The following is a 19524-nucleotide window of genomic DNA, read 5'->3' on the forward strand; positions in this document are numbered from 1 at the left end:
TGTTTGTGTTAAAGACACAACTTTTTATGCTGTGAATATCATATTGATGTAACTTATAAAGACGGTATGCCTACACATACACGGCCAAAGTATGTGGACACCTGCTCGTCGAACATCTCATTCCAAAATCATGGGCATTAATATGGAGTTGGTCCTCCCTTTGCTGCTATAACAGCCACCACTCTTCTGGGATGGCTTTCCACTAGATGTAACATTGCTGCGGTGACTTGCTTCCATTCAGCCATAAGAGCATTAGTGAGGTCGGGCACTGATGTTGGGCAATTAGACCTGGCTCGCAGTCGGCGTTCCAATTCATCCCAATGGGGTTGAGGTCAGGGCTCTGTGCAGGCAAGTCAAGTTCTTTCGGACCGATCTCGAACAACCATTTTTGTATAGAGCTCACTTTGTGCACATGGGCATTGTCATGCTGAAACAGGAAAGGGCCTTTCCAACTTCGTGGCAACAGTTTTGGGAGCACAGTATAGTCTAGAATGTTATTGTAAGACGTAGCTTTAAGATTTCCCTTCATTGGCACTAAGGGGCCTAGCCTGAACCATAAAAAACAGCCCCAGACCATTATTTCTTCTCTACCAAACTTTACAGTTGGTACTATGTATTGGGGCAGGTAGAGTTCTCCTGGCATCCGTCAAACTCATATTAGACTGTCGGACTGTCCGATGGTGAAGTATGATTCATCACTCCAGAGAACGCGTTTCCACTGCTCCAGAGTCCAATGGCGGCAAGCTTTACACCACTTCAGCCGGCGATTGGCATTGCGCATGTTGATCTTAGGCTTGTGTGCCTTCAGCGGCTGCTCGGCCATGGAAACCCATTTCATGAAGCTTCCGACGAACAGTTAGTGTTGACGTTGTTTGGAACTCTGTAGTGAGTGTTGCAATCGAGGAGAGACTATTTTTTACACGCTTCAGCACTCTGTGGTCCCGTTCTTTTAGTTTGTGTGGCCCACCACTTAGCAGCTGAGCCGTTGTTGCTCCTAGACATTTCCACTTCACAATAACAGCACTTAGTTGACCTTGGGCAGCTCTAGCAGGGCAGAAATTTGATGAATGTACTTGTTGGAAAGGTGGCATCCTATGACACTGCTATGTTGCAAGTCACTCAGCTCTTCAGTAAGGCCATTCTTCTGCCAATGTTTGTCTATGGAGATCGCATGGTTGTGTGCTCAATTTTACACACCTGGCAGCATCAGGTGTAGCTGAAATAGCCGAATCGTCTAATTTGAAGGGGTGTCCACATACTTTTGTGTATTTATATATAGTGTACCTAGCAAATACAAATACATTGTGTGTGGAGTATAACTCATGTTATGGGTATGCTTGTAATCATTAAGGACTGGGGAGTTTTTCAAGATAAAAAATAAACGCAATGGAGCTAAGTACAGGCAACATCCTAGAGGAAAACCTGGTTGTCTGCTTTCCATCAGACACTTGGAGATTAATTCACCTTTTCAGCAGGACAATAACCTAAAACACAAGGCCATATCTACACTGGAGTTGCTTACCAAGAAGACAGTGAATGTTCCGGAGTGGCCAAGTTACAGTTTTGACTTAAATCTACTTGCAAAATCTATGGCAAGACCTGAAAATGGTTGGCTAGCAATGATCAAAAACCAATTTGACAGAGCTTAAAAAAAAAATGGGCAAATGTTGCACAATCCAGGTGTCTAAAGCTCTTACCTAGAAAGACTCACAGCTGTAATCTCTACCAAAGGTGCTTCTACAAAAGTATTGACTCAGGATTGTGAATTATTTATGTATTTTTTTTGCTTTGTCATTATGGGGTATGGTGTGTAGATTGATGAGGGGGGAAAAAAATTTAAGCAGATTTTTGTATTTCATTTTCAATACATTTTCAAAAAAAAATCTAAACATGTTTTTGCTTTGTCATTATGGGGTGTTGTGTGTAGATGGGTAAGAAAATAATTTGGGCTGTAGCGCAACAAAATGTGAAATAAGACAAGGCAATACTTTCTGAAGGCACTATCAATATCTTTGTCCGAGTATAAATTAATTGGCTAGTTAGTGAGCCAGTTCGAGTCAACATTATTGAAAGCAAGCTGGCTACATCATATGATTAGCTAGAAAGCTAGTATCCAATGCCTGCCCTGCATTGACCCTAAATGGAAATTAAGTTAGCTATTGTTAGCAAGGTAGCTAGCTAACGTGACATGCTACATCATATTACATGTTAGCCTGGTGTATTTAGCAAGCTACAGTATCCTTTCATCTGTGGTATCATAGCTAGCCTTGAAAAAAACATGTATTTCACCTTTATTTAACCAGGTAGGCCAGTTGAGAACAAGTTCTCATTTACAACTGCGACCTGGCCAAGATAAAGCAAAGCAGTGCGACACAAACAACAACAACACATGGAATAAACAAACGTACAGTCAATAACACAATAGAAAAGTCTATATACAGTGTGTGCAAATGGCGTGAGGAGGAAAGGCAATAAATAGGCCATAGTAGCGAAGTAATTACAATTTAGCAAATTAACACTGGCTCGCTAGCATTATGTTGTATAGCCAAAGGTAGCTACTAGCTAGGTAGTACCCGCTATCTTGTACTTAGCTAGCAAACTCTACAACAGATATAATCCATTCCTGGCCATCTGGCAATATTGTTGAAATGCATTGAAAGTTTGCACCAACTTTATGGAAGCCCATTTTCACTCCTATTTGTTGAGCGAAATGTACGTGCGTTGCACCCATATATAAACAAGGGTACTGCGTTCATCCACCTCTGGCCTGCTCGCCTCCCTACCTCTGAGGAAGTACAGTTCCCGCTCAGCCCAGTCAAAACTGTTCGCTGCTCTGGCACCCCAATGGTGGAACAAACTCCCTCACGACGCCAGGTCAGCGGAGTCAATCACCACCTTCCGGAGACACCTGAAACCCCACCTCTTTAAGGAATACCTAGGATAGGATAAAGTAATCCTTCTAACCCCCCCCCCCCCTTAAAAGAGTTAGATGCACTATTGTAAAGTGGTTGTTCCACTGGATATCATAAGGTGAATGCACCAATTTGTAAGTCGCTCTGGATAAGAGCGTCTGCTAAATGACTTAAATGTAAATGTAAATATACAGACTTGACAAAATTGTCCACTAACTCCACATGGCAGCTGGGGGCTGACCACAACGCATTGTCTCTGGGCAATTGGGCATCATTGGCAAAAGTGGGCATGTAAGTAATTCATACCCAACCCTCAAGTAAGTTGTGACGAACGCACTTACAAAACTCTGTTTTGGACGAGACTTTATGACCAGTTATCCTACTTAGTTTGTAGTCAATTTTGACACTAGAATAAATGTTTGACTCATATCAATGCCTCAAACTGCATGCAGAGACATAAAAATGGTGTCCACGTGTTCATCTGACTCTGGGGAAATAGATAAATGCCTCATTGCCAAAATCTCGAAGTATTCCTTTAAAACAGCAACATTTTGTCTCTGCGGCCAAGAGGGCCTCTAAAATGTTCAGTCGGCGACTGCCATTGACCACACACTGCCATGCCACCCAAAGTCCATTTTGATCCAGACAAAAAACCTTACACACACACACACGGTTTCCACCCCTCACGTCTCTGCTCCAATGTGTGTGTCTCTCTGTGTTTGGGAGGGATTAGGATAAAGCAGAAGACACATTTCCTTTGGGTACATTTGACAATAAGGTAATGTTCCTTTTCTCCAGAGGAGCTGGCCCGTAAGCTGAAGCCCTTGGGGGAGGAGGAGCGCCAGGTCATGCTCGCGCTGAAGAAGGAGGAGTGCCAGAAGAGGGGCCTGCCCTTCAAGGGCGAGTTATACGCCTGGGACACACGTTACTTCATGACCCAGGTAGGCCAAACGACAAATGTCTGCAGCTCTGTTTTTCTGGGGACAGTCATTTTTTTTAACACCCATAAATACATTGGCATGAGGGGGATTGCAGAATGCAAAGGTTATTCTGCTGTTGTATTACATAATTGCTATACCAGTATGTGCAAAGCCTATATTTATTAACAACAAAAAACAGTTTTATGTGAGAAGCAGTCTGAAGCCCAAAAAAGAAAGGAAGTTCACAAGCACCACAATGCCTACTCCACCCATGCACTACCAAGGTTTTCCATCACACAGCTTTGACACCTACGACATTAACTATATGTATGTTGGTCTGTTGTACTTCAAACAATGTGTAGGCAGGTTACTTAGGGTTGAAAACCTTCTCAAACAGCCTAATTTATACTCATAGAGGGGCTCTCACAATAATGTGGTTTGTACCGCATGCAAGATCATGTATTGCGTTCTTCCCAACCCACACTAAGGCATTATCCCATTCCACTACCCTTTTCAAGCTGCTTTAAAAAAATTATATTTAAGTATATTTAAAAGCTTTGCTTTTTTACTTAAAAAGACCATTAGGCTTGATCACGTGAGCTTTTTTGTCTTGTCGTAATGTATGTGGTGCTTGCCGGTATTTTGTTTTAAAGCTTTATTTTAGCAATATAAAATGTTTTCGGAAAGTATTCAGACCCCTTGACTTTTTCAAAAAAATGTTCTTATTCTAAAAAGGATTAAATTTGTTTTTTCCCTCATCAATCTACACACAATAACCCCATAATAACAAAGCCAAAATAAGTTTTTAGACATTTTTGCAGATTTATAAAAAATGTAAAACTGATTTAATGTTTATATACAGTGGGGAGAACAAGTATTTGATACACTGCCGATTTTGCAGGTTTTCCTACTTACAAAGCATGTAGAGGTCTGTAATTTTTATCATAGGTACACTTCAACTGTGAGAGACGGAATCTAAAACAAAAATCCAGAAAATCACATTGTATGATTTTTAAATAATTAATTTGCATTTTATTGCATGACATAAGTATTTGATCACCTACCAACCAGTAAGAATTCCGGCTCTCACAGACCTGTTAGTTTTTCTTTAAGAAGCCCTCCTGTTCTCCACTCATTACCTGTATTAACTGCACCTGTTTGAACTCGTTACCTGTATAAAAGACACCTGTCCACACACAATCAAACAGATTCCAACCTCTCCACAATGGCCAAGACCAGAGAGCTGTGTAAGGACATCAGGGATAAAATTGTAGACCTGCACAAGGCTGGGATGGGATGGGTTACAGGACAATAGGCAAGCAGCTTGGTGAGAAGGAAACAACTGTTGGCGCAATTATTAGAAAATGGAAGAAGTTCAAGATGACGGTCAATCACCCTCGGTCTGGGGCTCCATGCAAGATTTCACCTCGTGGGGCATCAATGATCATGAGGAAGGTGAGGGATCAGGCCAGAACTACACGGCAGGACCTGGTCAATGACCTGAAGAGAGCTGGGACCACAGTCTCAAAGAAAACCATTAGTAACACACTACGCCGTCATGGATTAAAATCCTGCAGCGCACGCAAGGTCCCCCTGCTTAAGCCAGTGCATGTCCAGGCCTGTCTGAAGTTTGCCAATGACCATCTGGATGATCCAGAGGAGGAATGGGAGAAGGTCATGTGGTCTGATGAGACAAAAATAGAGCTTTTTGGTCTAACTCCACTCGCCGTGTTTGGAGGAAGAAGAAGTATGAGTACAACCCCAAGAACACCATCCCAACCGTGAAGCATGGAGGTGGAAACATCATTCTTTGGGGATGCTTTTCTGCAAAGGGGACAGGACGACTGCACCGTATTGAGGGGAGGATGGATGGGGCCATGTATCGCGAGATCTTGGCCAACAACCTCCTTCCCTCAGTAAGAGCATTGAAGATGGGTCGTGGCTGGGTCTTCCAGCATGACAACGACACGAAGCACACAGCCATGGCAACTAAGGAGTGGCTCTGTAAGAAGCATCTCAAGGTCCTGGAGTGGCCTAGCCAGTCTCCAGACCTGAACCCAATAGAAAATCTTTGGAGGGAGCTGAAAGTCCGTATTGCCCAGCGACAGCCCCGAAACCTGAAGGATCTGGAGAAGATCTGTAGGGAGGAGTGGGTCAAAATCCCTGCTGCAGTGTGTGCAAACCTAGTCAAGAACTACAGGAAACGTATGATCTCTGTAATTGCAAACAAAGGTTTCTGTACCAAATATTAAGTTCTGCTTTTCTGATGTATCAAATACTTATGTCATGCAATAAAATGCAAATTAATTACTTAAAAATCATACAATGTGATTTTCTGGATTTTTGTTTTAGATTCCGTCTCTCACAGTTGAAGTGTACCTGTGATAAAAATTACAGACCTCTACATGCTTTGTAAGTAGGAAAACCTGCAAAATCGGCAGTGTATCAAATACTTGTTTTCCCCACTGTATGTATTCAGACACTTTATTCAGTACTTTGTATAAGCCCCTTTGGCAGCGATTACAGCCTCGAGTCTTCTTGGGTATGACGCTGCAAGCTTGGCACACCAGTATTTGGTGTGTTTCTCCCATTTTTCTCTGCATATCCTCTCAATCTCTGTCAGGTTGGATGGGGAGGATCGCTGCACAGCTGTTTTCAGATGTTCGATCGGGTTCAAGTCCAGGCTCTGGCTGGGCCACTCAAGGTCATTCAGAGTAGTCTTGGCTGTGTGCTTAGGGTCGTTGTCCTGTTGGAAGGTGAACCTTCGCCCCAGTCTGAGGTCCTGAGCAGTCTGGAGCAGGATTTCATCAAGGATTGAATTTAATTTATTTTGGGTAACAGACATGTACAACAAAATGTACAATGTGGACGCAGAGGATATCACTTGAAAGTATTAATTAAAACACTTGTTTCCAAAGTGGTCCTCAATGGTTAAAAACAATAACACATATAATAAAGGATCTCTCTGTACTTTGCTCCGTTCATGTTTCCCTCGATCCTGACTAGTCTCCCAGTCCCTGATGCTGAAAAACATCCCCACAGCATGATGCTGCCACCACCATGCTTCACTGTAGGGATGGTGCCAGATTTCCTGAAGATGTGATTCTTGGCATTCGATCTTGGTTTCATCAGACCAGAGAATCTTGTTTCTCATGGTCAGAGTCCTTTAGTTGCCTTTTGGCAAACTCCAAGCGGGCTGTCATGTGCCTTTTACTGAGGAGTGGCTTCCGACTATCCACTCTACCGTAAAGGCCTGACTAGTGAAGTGCTGCAGAGATGGTTGTCCTTCTGGAAGGTTCTCCCATCTCCACAGAGGAACTGGAGCTCTGTCAGAGTGACCATCGTCTTCGTGGCCACCTCCCTGAGCAAGGCCCTTCTCCCATGATTGCTCAGTTTTGCCGGACGGCCAGCTCTAGGAAGAGTCTTAGTGGTTCCAAACTTCTTCCATTTACGAATGATTGAAGCCACTGTGTTTTTGGGGACCTTCAATGCTGCAGAATATTTTGGGTACCTTTCCCCTGATTTGTGCCTCGACACAATCCTGTCTCAGAGCTCTCTGGACAATTCCTTCGACCTCATGGCTTGGTTTTTGTTCTGACATTCACTGTCAGCAGTGGGACCTTATATAGACTGGTGTGTGTGCCTTTCTAAATTATGTCCAATCAATTGACTTCACCACAGGTGTACTCTAATCAAGTTGTAGAAACATCTCAAGGATAATCAAGGGAAACTGGATGCACCTGAGCTCAATTTTGAGTCTCTTAGCAAAGGGTCTGAATACTTACGGTATGTAAATAAGAAATGTCTGTTTTTTATGTTTTAATACATTTCTAAACATTTCTAAAAACAATTTTTTTGCTTTGTCATTATGGGGTATGGTGTGTAGGTTGATGAGGGGCAAAACACTATTTAATCAGTTTTGAATAAGGCTGTAACGTAACACAATGTGGAAAAAGTCAAGGGGTCTGAATACTTTCGGAATGCACTGTATGTCATTGAGGGGGGGGGAATCCGATCATTTTTTTGTCCGTAGGTGCTTAACATAACAACAGGTTGTGTTGGACAGTCATTCATATAGATATAGAGGTCTTTAGAGCCTTTCTGCCTTCCTGATTTCTGTGACCATATCTAATCTGTGCAATGTTGACATAAGCTCAGAACCACTTGTTTTGCAAATATGGTCCTGTTTTATCATTTGCTGTTCTGATCAATGGCCAGTTCATTACCTCTTGTCAAATTTAATATGCAGCTTAATATTATGTTTATTTTTTTGTAGTAAGATGGTCACGCTACAATAAAACAAATTTACAATATGCCTATATCTAAACAAAAAAACAGCCATGATATTTACAGTGCCTTCAGAAAGTATTCATACCCATACACCATTTTGTTGTGTTGCAGCCTGAATTCAAAATGGATGACATTTATTTTAGCAGATTTTTTGGAAATGAAATACAGAAATATCTAATTTACATAAGCATTCACACCCCTGAGTCAATACATGTTAGAATCACCTTTTGGCAGCGATTTACAGCTTTGAGTCCTCCTGGGTAAGTCGCTTTGCACACCTGGATTGTACAATATTCAATGTCAATGTCGTCTTGGTAAGCATCTCGGCAGTGTATATTTGGCCTTGTATTTTAGGTTATTGTGCTGCTGAAAGGTGAATTTGTCTCCCAGTGTCTGTTGGACATGCTTCAAAAAGGTGTCACATCGTTGGTTCTTATTGGGCACGTGAGAGTGATAAATTGTACGTTGTACAAGCTGTTGCATCTCAACTTATTCCGCCCAAATAAAACCAAGTCTGATGGTCATTTTATGGATGCTGTAGTCTTGTTTTAATCCGACGTCTAGAATTTGAGCTATGTGAAATTTGAGCTTTGTGAAAAATCCGATTTGTGTTTCTCAGTAACGGCTGAACGGATCATGTCAAGAGTGTGTTGTGTACTTTCAAGTTTATTTGCAAAGTTTCATCGACATTGGTGTCATATTAGCTTAGATATGATGGTAGGAAGATTGAAATTTAACATTGAGCATCAATCAATCCCTACTCAAAATATATAACATACTTTAAAAAAAAATCATAGTTCTGTATTTTTCACTGCGGTGTTAGAGATGACCCTGTGGGCTGTGTGGTCTATATTTGCCCCTGAAGGGATAATGTTTTGAAGTGATGAATTGAATCTGTCCTTTGCTCTTCCCCCCTGTAGGTGGAGGAGACCCAATACGCGGTGGACCAGAACCAGCTGAAGGAGTACTTCCCCATGGAGGTTGTGACCCGGGGCCTGCTGGACATCTACCAGGAGTTGCTGAACCTCACCTTTGACCTGGTGGAGGGGGGCGCCCCCGTGTGGCACGACGACGTCACCCTCTACTCCGTCAAGAACCGCACCACGGGCACGGTGGTGGGCCAGTTCTACCTGGACCTCTTCCCACGGTGAGTCGGAGGAAAACGGAAGAGATTGAAAAGGGCAGAGGATTTTAAAGATGGCCGCATACAATTAGTTATGTATGATGATTGTTTTGATTTAACCATCTTTTTTTATGAGGGATTTTATAGTTTTTGGGGGAAAGTCTTTATTTCATTGCTCTGAATTTGTCTCCAGCAATTGAAACAGAGAAGAGCCCACCTTTTCTCCTCCACATTATGGGGGAGACAATAAAATAAAGATGTTTAGCCAGTCATGGTGATTGTGTGTAACTCTTCCCAGAGAGGGCAAGTACGGCCACGCGGCCTGCTTTGGCCTGCAGCCCGGCTGTCTGCTGTCGGACGGGACCCGACAGATGGCGGTGGCGGCCATGGTGGCCAACTTCAGCAAGCCCACGGCTGACGCCCCCTCCCTGCTGCAGCACGACGAGGTGGAGACCTACTTCCACGAGTTTGGCCACGTCATGCACCAGCTCTGCGCTCAGGTGTGTATGTATACGTGTATGTGGTGTCATTGCTACTATAGAGTATACATTGTTGTTTAATTCCTAAGCACTGAAATGAATGTTTGACTGAGTAAAGGCATTTTTAGTGTGATGGTTAATATTTCCTGCTCTCAATACGTCATTGGCTATTTAATACCTGTAAAATCAACCTAAAACACGTTTGTAAGCAGTGACTTTTTGCCAGGTTTAGTACCTGAGAGGGCAGTGTACTCCTTCCTCAATTCCTCATTCAGTATAAAATCTATATTTGATATGGTATAGAAAATGTCATCAAACTTATATGAACACCAAAATAATATATCCCTCCCCTTTACTGTCCAGTTTGATGTCTAACAGTAGTTATACCACAGGATGCGGGGATTAACAGATGCATGTCTCTCTCCTCCTCTGCTGCTCCCAGGCGGACTTTGCCATGTTCAGTGGGACACACGTGGAGCGGGACTTTGTGGAGGCGCCGTCCCAGATGCTGGAGAACTGGGTGTGGGAGAAGGAGCCCCTGCAGCGCATGTCCAAACACTACAAGACGGGCGTCCCAATCCCTGACGACCTGCTGGACAAACTCATGAAGTCCCGCTTGGCCAACACGGGTGGGTCACCATGAAACAACATCCTGGCTCTTTCATAGAACACCCAGCTTAATAACACCTTTTACACCAGTGCTGGTGTTTAGGTTATTGGGCAGTGGTCACCAACACGACTCCTGAAGAGCTACTGGGTTTAAATGCTTCAGTGTGTTAATGTGTTAACCCTCTCCCTCCCATGCAGGTCTGTTTAACCTGCGTCAGATCGTCCTGGCCAAAGTGGACCAGGCCTTACACACCAAGAATGGGCTGGACCCGGCCGAGGAGTACGCCCGGCTGAGCCAGGAGATCCTGGGCGTGCCTGCATCCTCAGGTCAGAGACAACCTCAACCAATGGGCCATAGCACTATCACAGCTATAGTTTGGTAGCCTGTTCCCAGATCTGTTTGTGCAGTCTTGCCAACTCCTTTAGTCATTGTCCGTTTTTTTTTAAACAAATCCTTTTTTTCTTCGCCATTGTGCCCATAGGAACCAACATGCCAGCCACATTTGGCCACCTGGCAGGTGGTTACGATGCCCAGTACTACGGTTACCTCTGGAGCGAGGTCTACTCCATGGACATGTTCTACGCCCGCTTCAAGCAGGAGGGCATCATGAACCCCAAGGTTGGCACAGTTGAGCTAGTTATTTACAATGCTGTTTTTACACTTGACCATCCGCTCTTATCGAGTAGTTGGTATCAGGCGTCATTGGTTATTGATGCTAGTGAGCAGTGACCGCCTGAACTGGAGTCATGTAGTCTGACTGGCCTTTTTGAACTCCAAATGATTTCACCATGGCGGAAATGTCATTGTTGTCAGCTTCAATGGTCATCTGCTTGATGCTGATGAAGTACATTTCCATCTCTTCTAGGTGGGGCTGGGCTACAGAAACTGTATCCTAAAGCCCGGAGGCTCGGAGGACGCTGAAATTATGCTCAAGAACTTCCTAGGGAGGGAGCCAAAGCAAGACGCTTTCCTCCTGAGCAAAGGATTAACGGTAGAGCTGGAGGCAGACACTCCATGTGCCTGTTGACCAATCACAACCAGCTCAGTGTAAACGCCCCCCCCAACCAATCATACACTTAGGACACGGGCACAAGGGACATACATGTTTTAGAAAAAACTATGAAAACAAGAATTGATGCATGCAATTTCACCCTTTTGTGCTGTGTTTTTTTTAGTTTGGAGATGTTTTAAACTATTGTATGCAAGTAAGTTTGAACAAAATACATTAACAAAGAATTGACTTGACCCATTTGTCGCCTTCTGTCAGTTTTCTCAAAATAAGTAGCTCTTAAGGGGTTTCAAACTTATTTTGTTAATTATATACTAAGACGTTCACAGGCCGCATTAAAACAGCTCGCTGGCCGCATTTGGCTCTTAGGCCGCATGTTTGAGGCCCTGATATAGAGGCATGCAGCCAGTATCTCATATAGATTCAGTATCCTTTCTGGTGAAACAAGGCATAATACTGTGTCTCATTAGTATTACACAATACTAACTCCCCTGAGAATGAGTCTGTAGCATTGAAGTACACTCGCTGCCATAAAGCTGTTACAACGGCAGTCCTCATGGTTGTATAGCAGTAGTACATTCCAAATTAAGTATAACCCCGTATTACAAAGATTCTGTTAGGTGTTTTGTTAGGTGTTTTATCTTGCACTACCAGGAATATTGTCGCAGATGTTGTTGCTAGTTGTTGCCAGTCCTAGCCAGAGGCAAACTCAGGCTTGACTCACTTTATAAGCTCTGTAGTTAAATACCCTGATGATCAAATGAACTCCAGGGATATTCCTGTCGTGTTCTGAGGATTCCGTTTGGCAAAATGGAGCCAGTGTCAAAACAGCTTAAGGGTAGTACAGTACTGGGGAACAAACATCATGATGTATGGTCAGGGTAATGAGCTGGAATGCCTAGTCATTCTGAAAATTAAGTACATTAATACAATATCGCTAACTTGTTTGAGAGGCAAGCAACTATAACCAGGTTATACTTCTGTATAAAGCTTTTCTGAAATATCTTATTTCTATAAAGTATAAATAATGGGATATTACAGAGAAGCTTCATAAAGCATTAAATAAATGTTATGCATAAGTATAATCCAAAGCTACCCTTGTTGCAGAATATTCTTAAGTGTCCCACGATAAAATAAAAGCTCAGTTGTGGAGGTATATGATAATTGATTTGTTTAGTGGCATCAAGCCCATCAGCTCCTAAAAGTGCTTGGTGAATGCTACAGTCTGATAAGTTGAAACCAATGACTGTATATATTAAAACACTCTATTAGTCTCGCCCCTTCTCCCCCATGTCATTAAAGGTGAGCCTCAGCTGCAAGGCAACAGCCAACTCCCTCTTCTCCTTTCCTTACCATAAGGGACCTCCAGTCCCAGGAAGGCACCATTCGTAAACAAAGGCCCTGCTCCAATACTTTGAAAGGGCATCCTACCTTCCTCCCCTCAATGCAATCACTGATCAGACTGGGTGGGGGAGAGCTATTTAGAAAAACCTTGGCTTTTACCTACCCACTAGTGTTACACCAGTGATTACCTCAAGGAAAAGAGGAACGAAGGGTGCAATTTGAAAGTATTTGAACAGGGCCTAAGGTTGTCTTGGAGAGCTTGATCTCCAAGGATATGACAAATAGGATTCAACGGGAGAGGGGAAAAAACGTTCAGCTGTGTATCTCCATCTAATTTCACTTTGCAACATGAAGCACAAGGAACAAGGGGCAATTGGATTGGATGCTTAAATAATTATCTAAAAACTAACAAGTACATGCTTACAGTCAGAATAGATAAGTCTGCTCACATGCTTCTCTGATTACTTTTGGAAGCTGAGCAATTATTGTGGGTCATTGTGAGATGAGAGGGAGGTTTTAGCCTGTGACAGTGCTAGGTGAGGAGGACCATGGCATCGCCAAGAGGAGCACTCATGGAGGTGCTCAGAGGCCAGTCAACTGAAGGACTGAAGCTCAGGTCCAACGTGGTCCGAGTCTTTGTCAGCTCCACATTTACAGGTGGGTGTATTTTCATGATGGCATGGGCTCAGTATTTTCATAATGGTATGGGTTCAGTATTTTCATTGTAATACGGGCTCAGGCTCGCTTTATAACACAAGGCATATACAGTTGCGGCCAAATATATTGGCACCCTTGCACATAAATAATTTCCTATTTCTTCTAAAATAAGTAGAAATTGAAGAAAATCTTTGGTCTCCACACCTTATTGGATTTTCAACATTGCATAACCAATTTTATTTTTGTAAACTTAAAATAGAAAAAGAAGACAAATGGCATTGACAAAATGATTGGCACCCCGGAGCTAGTATTTGGTTGCACAGCCTTTGGCCAAGATAACTTCAGACAAACTTCTTGTAGCCATCAATGAGCTTGTGGCACCTTTCCACGGATTTTTCCATATTTGAGGGGTACCCTCCACCAGCTGCCATTTTCAGCTCTTGCTATAATTTATGGATGGGATTCAGATCTGGCCACACCAGAACAGTCCAGCATCTCTTATTGAACCCTTTTTGATGTGTGCTTCCTGGAGATGGTTCATTATGAAACACGGGACTGCTCTGGAGTGGCCATCGAAGAGTCCGGATCAGATTATTATTATATATTTTTTTAACCTTTTATTTATACAGGTTTTTCCTCATTGAGATAACATCTCTTTTTCAAGAGAGACCTGGTCCAATAGCAGCAGGGGGAACAAAGCTTCAGACAAAACAACTTACATACACTAACACAACATGAAACAACACTATACACACACACATACAGTACAACAATTACATATTACGTTAAAAAACAAATGTCTTGACTAAAAAACAGTTGTCCTAAAGACAATTACACTCTTCTATGATATTTACATCGATCAAGTGTTTAATCTTCACCAACAACACTAGATCATCAAATTTTTAAATGTTCAGGAGAGAGTTCCAGGACCTGAGTAACTAAAACTATTTCTACCAAAACCTGTTCTACTTCTTGGTCCTGTTAAAAGCAAATGACAATGGGACCGTAATTTATATTTATTTACCGACCTGATCAAAAAAGAACAGAGAAAATTGTATTTTACTCAATATGGCCTTATAAATCAGTGTATACCAGTGTTTAAGCCTGCGCAAGGCCAATGACGACGAGCCATCAGTACTGTAGAGATCACAATGATTTGTAAGACGTTTTTGATTTGTAATGAACCTGAGGGCCGCATGATATACTGAATCAAGTGCTCTCAGGGTAGTGGTTGAGGCCTGCATATATATATATATATATATACACACAGTGGGGCAAAAAAGTATTTAGTCAGCCACCAATTGTGCAAGTTCTCCCACTTAAAAAGATGAGAGAGGCCTGTAATTTTCATCATAGGTACACTTCAACTATGACAGACAAAATGAGATTTTTTTTCTCCAGAAAATCACATTGTAGGATTTTTAATGAATTTATTTGCAAATTATGGTGGAAAATAAGTATTTGGTCAATAACAAAAGTTTATCTCAATACTTTGTTATATATCCTTTGTTGGCAATGACAGAGGTCAAACGTTTTCTGTAAGTCTTCACAAGGTTTTCACACACTGTTGCTGGTATTTTGGCCCATTCCTCCATGCAGATCTCCTCTAGTGATGTTTTGGGGCTGTTGCTGGGTAACACGGACTTTAAACTCCCTCCAAAGATTTTCTATGGGGTTGAGATCTGGAGACTGGCTAGGCCACTCCAGGACCTTGAAATGCTTCTTACTAAGCCACTCCTTCGTTGCCCGGGCGGTGTGTTTGGGATCATTGTCATGCTGAAAGACCCAGCCACGTTTCATCTTCAATGCCCTTGCTGATGGAAGGAGGTTTTCACTCAAAATCTCACGATACATGGCCCCATTCATTCTTTCCTTTACACGGATCAGTTGTCCTGGTCCCTTTGCAGAAAAACAGCCCCAAAGCATGATGTTTCCACCCCCATGCTTCACAGTAGGTATGGTGTTCTTTGGATGCAACTCAGCATTCTTTGTCCTCCAAACATGACGAGTTGAGTTTTTACCAAAAAGTTATATTTTGGTTTCATCTGACCATATGACATTCTCCCAATCTTCTTCTGGATCATCCAAATGCTCTCTAGCAAACTTCAGACGGGCCTGGACATGTACTGGCTTAAGCAGGGGGACACGTCTGGCACTGCAGGATTTGAGTCCCTGGCGGCGTAGTGTGTTACTGATGGTAGGCTTTGTTACTTTGGTCCCAGCTCTCTGCAGGTCATTCACTAGGTCCCCCTGTGTGGTTCTGGGATTTTTGCTCACCGTTCTTGTGATCATTTTGACCCCACGGGGTGAGATCTTGCGTGGATCGAGGGAGATTATCAGTGGTCTTGTATGTCTTCCATTTCCTAATAATTGCTCCCACAGTTGATTTCTTCAAACCAAGCTGCTTACCTATTGCAGATTCAGTCTTCCCAGACTGGTGCAGGTCTACAATTTTGTTTCTGGTGTCCTTTGACAGCTCTTTGGTCTTGGCCATAGTGGAGTTTGGAGTGTGACTGTTTGAGGTTGTGGACAGGTGTCTTTTATACTGATAACAAGTTCAAACAGGTGCCATTAATACAGGTAACGAGTGGAGGACAGAGGAGCCTCTTAAAGAAGAAGTTACAGGTCTGTGAGAGCCAGAAATCTTGCTTGTTTGTAGGTGACCAAATACTTATTTTCCACCATAATTTGCAAATAAATTCATAACAAATCCTACAATGTGATTTTCTGGATTTTCTTTTCTCATTTTGTCTGTCATAGTTGAAGTGTATCTATGGTGAAAAGTACAGGCCTCTCTCATCCTTTTAAGTGGGAGAACTTGCACAATTGGTGGCTGACTAAATACTTTTTTGCCCCACTGTGTATATATAACATCACTAAAATCTCAAACCGCCAGTAATGTACATAGTAGCAGCTCCTTCCTGGCCTCCAGAGAAAAACTACCCTTATGCCGGTAATAAAAACCTATTCTTAGCTTGAGCTTCCTTATCAAGTTCTCCACATGAACAGTGAAGCTCAGATTGTCATCAACCCACACACCCAAATATTTGTACACTTTGACTTGCTCTATAGTATGTCCAGCCAATGTAGCAATGACATGATTAGTAACATGCATTTTGTTTTACCTGAATTCAGAACCAGCTTTAAATCATACAGATTCTGTTGTATGATGTTAAATGCTCTTTGGGCATTTTCAAAAGCTAAAGATAAACTACTACCACTTGAATAAAGAAAATATATAAATGAACATCTGCTGTTTCAATAAGATCCCCAATGTTGTTGATATACAAAATGAACAACAGTGGGCCAAAAATAGAACCTTGCAGAACACCTGAGCGCAACTCTATGGACTCAGATTTACAACCATCCGCCATTACACATTGTGTACGATTTGATAGGGAATTTATAAACCAATCTAGACCATGACCAGTAATTCCAAAACATTTTAACCTTTGCACTAACACAGCAGGGTCCACGGTGTCAAATGCCTTCGACAAATTAATGAAGACACGCAATGTAACTTCTTGTCAAGAACACAGTGGATATCATTAAAAACATTTAATGTTGCTGAAACAGTGCTGTGGCCAGACCTAAGCTTGATTGCATTGCAGACCTAAGCTTGATGTTGTTTTCTTGGAGGTAGGCCTTCAGCTGCCTACTAAGGACTCCAGTACCTTTGACAGTACAGACAATGTTGATATGGGTCGATAGTTGTCAAGTAGCGAAGGATCTCCACCTTTCAGGAGAGGCAGTACAAAAGCAGATTTCCATAACTTGGGGATTTCCTTAACATCAAATGTGAGGTTAAAAATACATGTTAAGGGGGAGCAATGATGTCTACAGCTAGGTGTAGGAAACTGGGATCATCAGGGCCAGGGGATTTTTTCTTCTATATCTTTCAGGGCTTTACGCACTTCTGAAACAGAGAAGGATGAAAAGAGAACCTGGCAACGGAGAGCACAGGGGTGTCAGGTAATTTCATAAGAGGCTCAATTATACCTTTTGACCTTCTCAAATAAACTGCCTGCATCTAGAAAATGCTGATGTAAGGCTGTCAGAGTGGAGGTTCTCTCAGTTACAATCTGTGTGTCTACCAACAATTGTATGGGAAGCTGTGTATCTTTTTTGCACTCCAAACCATTCACTACTTGCCAAAATTTGGATGGATTATTTAAATTATCTGAAGTAGATTTCAGGTAGCGGTCTGCTTTCAATTGACGGATCATAGCCACACCCATATTTCGAAGACGTATCACATCCATAACTTATGGTGAGAGCTGAAAACAGCAGTTGAAGGGTATCCCTCAAACATTGAAGAATTAAAGCACTTTGCTGCTGAAAGTTGGCAAATATGCCAGTAGAAAGGTGCAGCAAACTCATTGGTAGCTCCAAAAAGCATTTGGTTGGTTATCTAGCCCAAAGACTGTGCAACCAAATACAAGCTCCGGAGTGCCAATAACTTTGTCCATGCATTTATTTTCTAAATTAAAACTTAAGTTTACAAAAATACAATTGGTTCTGCAATGTTGAAAATCCAATAACAAGATGTGGAGACCGTTTTTTTCAACGGCAACTTATTTTAAAAGAAATAGGGAATAATTTAAGAAAAGTGCAAGGGTGCCAATATATTTGGCCGCAACTGAATTTATCAGAGATGTGATTATTCCTTATTTAGCAGATGCTACATCATCGCTACAACGGCCCAGCCATTGTATCTGTTTTGAAAGAATCATATCCCTAATTTGTAGGGGCGCAACTTTGGTTTTAGAAGTTGGGAGGGACATAACAACCTAACCGACCGCTCAGAGGTGTCCGCATGGTCCTGAAGCACACCGTTGCCTCGTTTTGTATCACATTCCAAGTAAACTGGGGGGGACAAAAATGACATTTCAGAATGTGGGGTCCTGTCCCCAGTGACAGTTGCGCCCCTGCTAATTTGTCATCTTTCAGTGAATAGCCTTGTGTTTAGTTTTGGGTAACACTGCAAACCTAGTGTGTTTTCTGACCTGATGTGACCGTTGGCAGATATGAGCAGTGAAAGGAATGCCTTATTGGACAAAACCTATCCTGAACTTCAAGCTTTTTGTCAGAGTCAGGGCTTAGTGTTTGAGGTGAGTAGCAGTACATTACGGGCCGCCATCAGACACATGTCAATTAATTCTAATTTCATATGAATTCAGAGATCATTATTCGGTGATGTTAGTGTTGTTGGAGGAACTTTTGTATTTAGTTCTTTATCCCTGAAGGTTGTGGATATGAGATGGGGTCTCCAGGATGCAATTGATGTGGACCACATGACCACAGAACTGTGTCTTCAGGAAATCGAGGCTTGCAAGAAAGTATCCGTAGGACCAAGTTTCATTGTAAGTGTTGTTCAATACTGTTCCTCTAGCACAGGGGTCCAACTCCGATCCTGGAGAGCTACAGGCTTTTCTTATAACCCATGACATAAAAAAACTGTGGCCCAGACTGAAGACTGATCATTTGAAACCAATATCCCAACGTTTGTTCCACGTTGGTTCAATGTAATTCCATTGAGATGATGCGCAAACAATGTTGATTCAACCAGTGTACCCAGTGGGATGTAAGTGCTGTCTGCTGTGCTGGATCAAAAACCTGCACACCTACTAGCTCGCCAGGACAGGAGTTGGAGAACCCTGCACAAATGTTAATTGGCTCTTCTTTTCCTTGAATTCAATGGTTCTTGAAATATATAATTCCAGCAGGGTGTTATGCGTTTTGATTTGATTCGATATGTCTCCTTGTTCTCAAGGCTCTGCTGGGGAACCGGTATGGCCACCGCCCTATCCCCCGTGTCCTCCCAGGAAAACAATTTGAGGTGCTGCTGTCCAAGCTACCACAGGACCAAGTGGGGCTTCTCCACCAATGGTTCAGGAAAGACAACAATGCTGTTCCGCCCGTCTACGTTCTTCAGCCAATCACAACTCTGTTGCCCCACTACAATGACCTTCAGCCTGAGAAAAGGCCACTGCAGGATGACAGTGTCATTTCCTGGCGCTACACAGAGGCTCGATTATTGCACCTCCTACGCACTGCGGCCGTGCAGGCTGAAGAAGACGGGGATATAACTGTTGAACAAAAACACCAGTTCTTCAAATCTGGTCAGAGCTTGCCAATGTCTTGGACCAGTCATGTTAGAATAGGAGCGAGCTAAAAACC

At 42.6% G+C, this 19524-nt stretch overlaps 2 protein-coding genes across 3 annotated transcripts in view; both read left to right on the forward strand.

Moving 5' to 3' along the window:
• LOC139540808 (thimet oligopeptidase-like) overlaps positions 1-11579 on the forward strand; it is a 27335-nt gene extending 15756 nt beyond the window's left edge. For both annotated transcript variants that reach the window (XM_071344785.1, XM_071344786.1), the window contains exons 8-14: positions 3711-3853; positions 9043-9269; positions 9544-9745; positions 10167-10353; positions 10532-10660; positions 10816-10952; positions 11200-11579. In XM_071344785.1, the coding sequence (XP_071200886.1) occupies positions 3711-3853; positions 9043-9269; positions 9544-9745; positions 10167-10353; positions 10532-10660; positions 10816-10952; positions 11200-11361 (1187 nt within the window). In that variant the 3' untranslated portion in view covers positions 11362-11579. The remainder of the gene's footprint in view (positions 1-3710; positions 3854-9042; positions 9270-9543; positions 9746-10166; positions 10354-10531; positions 10661-10815; positions 10953-11199) is intronic.
• Positions 11580-13235: 1656 nt separating this feature from the next.
• LOC139541750 (NACHT domain- and WD repeat-containing protein 1-like) lies at positions 13236-19520 on the forward strand. The gene is made up of 4 exons (XM_071346715.1): positions 13236-13344; positions 18370-18455; positions 18591-18707; positions 19118-19520. Exons 1-4 carry the CDS (start codon positions 13236-13238, stop codon positions 19517-19519), a joined length of 714 nt encoding a protein of 237 aa, XP_071202816.1. The 3' UTR covers position 19520.
• Positions 19521-19524: the final 4 nt, after the last annotated feature.

The sequence above is a fragment of the Salvelinus alpinus genome, chromosome 16 (genome assembly GCF_045679555.1).
Source record: "Salvelinus alpinus chromosome 16, SLU_Salpinus.1, whole genome shotgun sequence".
In the NCBI taxonomy this organism is placed as follows: Eukaryota; Metazoa; Chordata; class Actinopteri; order Salmoniformes; family Salmonidae; genus Salvelinus; species Salvelinus alpinus.

What these genes read in the sequence shown, in the direction of transcription:
- LOC139541750 (XM_071346715.1), top strand. Translation starts at nt 13,236, where the DNA reads ATGGCATCGCCAAGAGGAGCACTCATGGAGGTGCTCAGAGGCCAGTCA. An exon ending in TGTCAGCTCCACATTTACAG is followed by an intron (nt 13,345 to 18,369) that starts GTGGGTGTATTT and finishes GACCGTTGGCAG; the next exon opens with ATATGAGCAGTGAAAGGAAT. An exon ending in GTCAGGGCTTAGTGTTTGAG is followed by an intron (nt 18,456 to 18,590) that starts GTGAGTAGCAGT and finishes TTATCCCTGAAG; the next exon opens with GTTGTGGATATGAGATGGGG.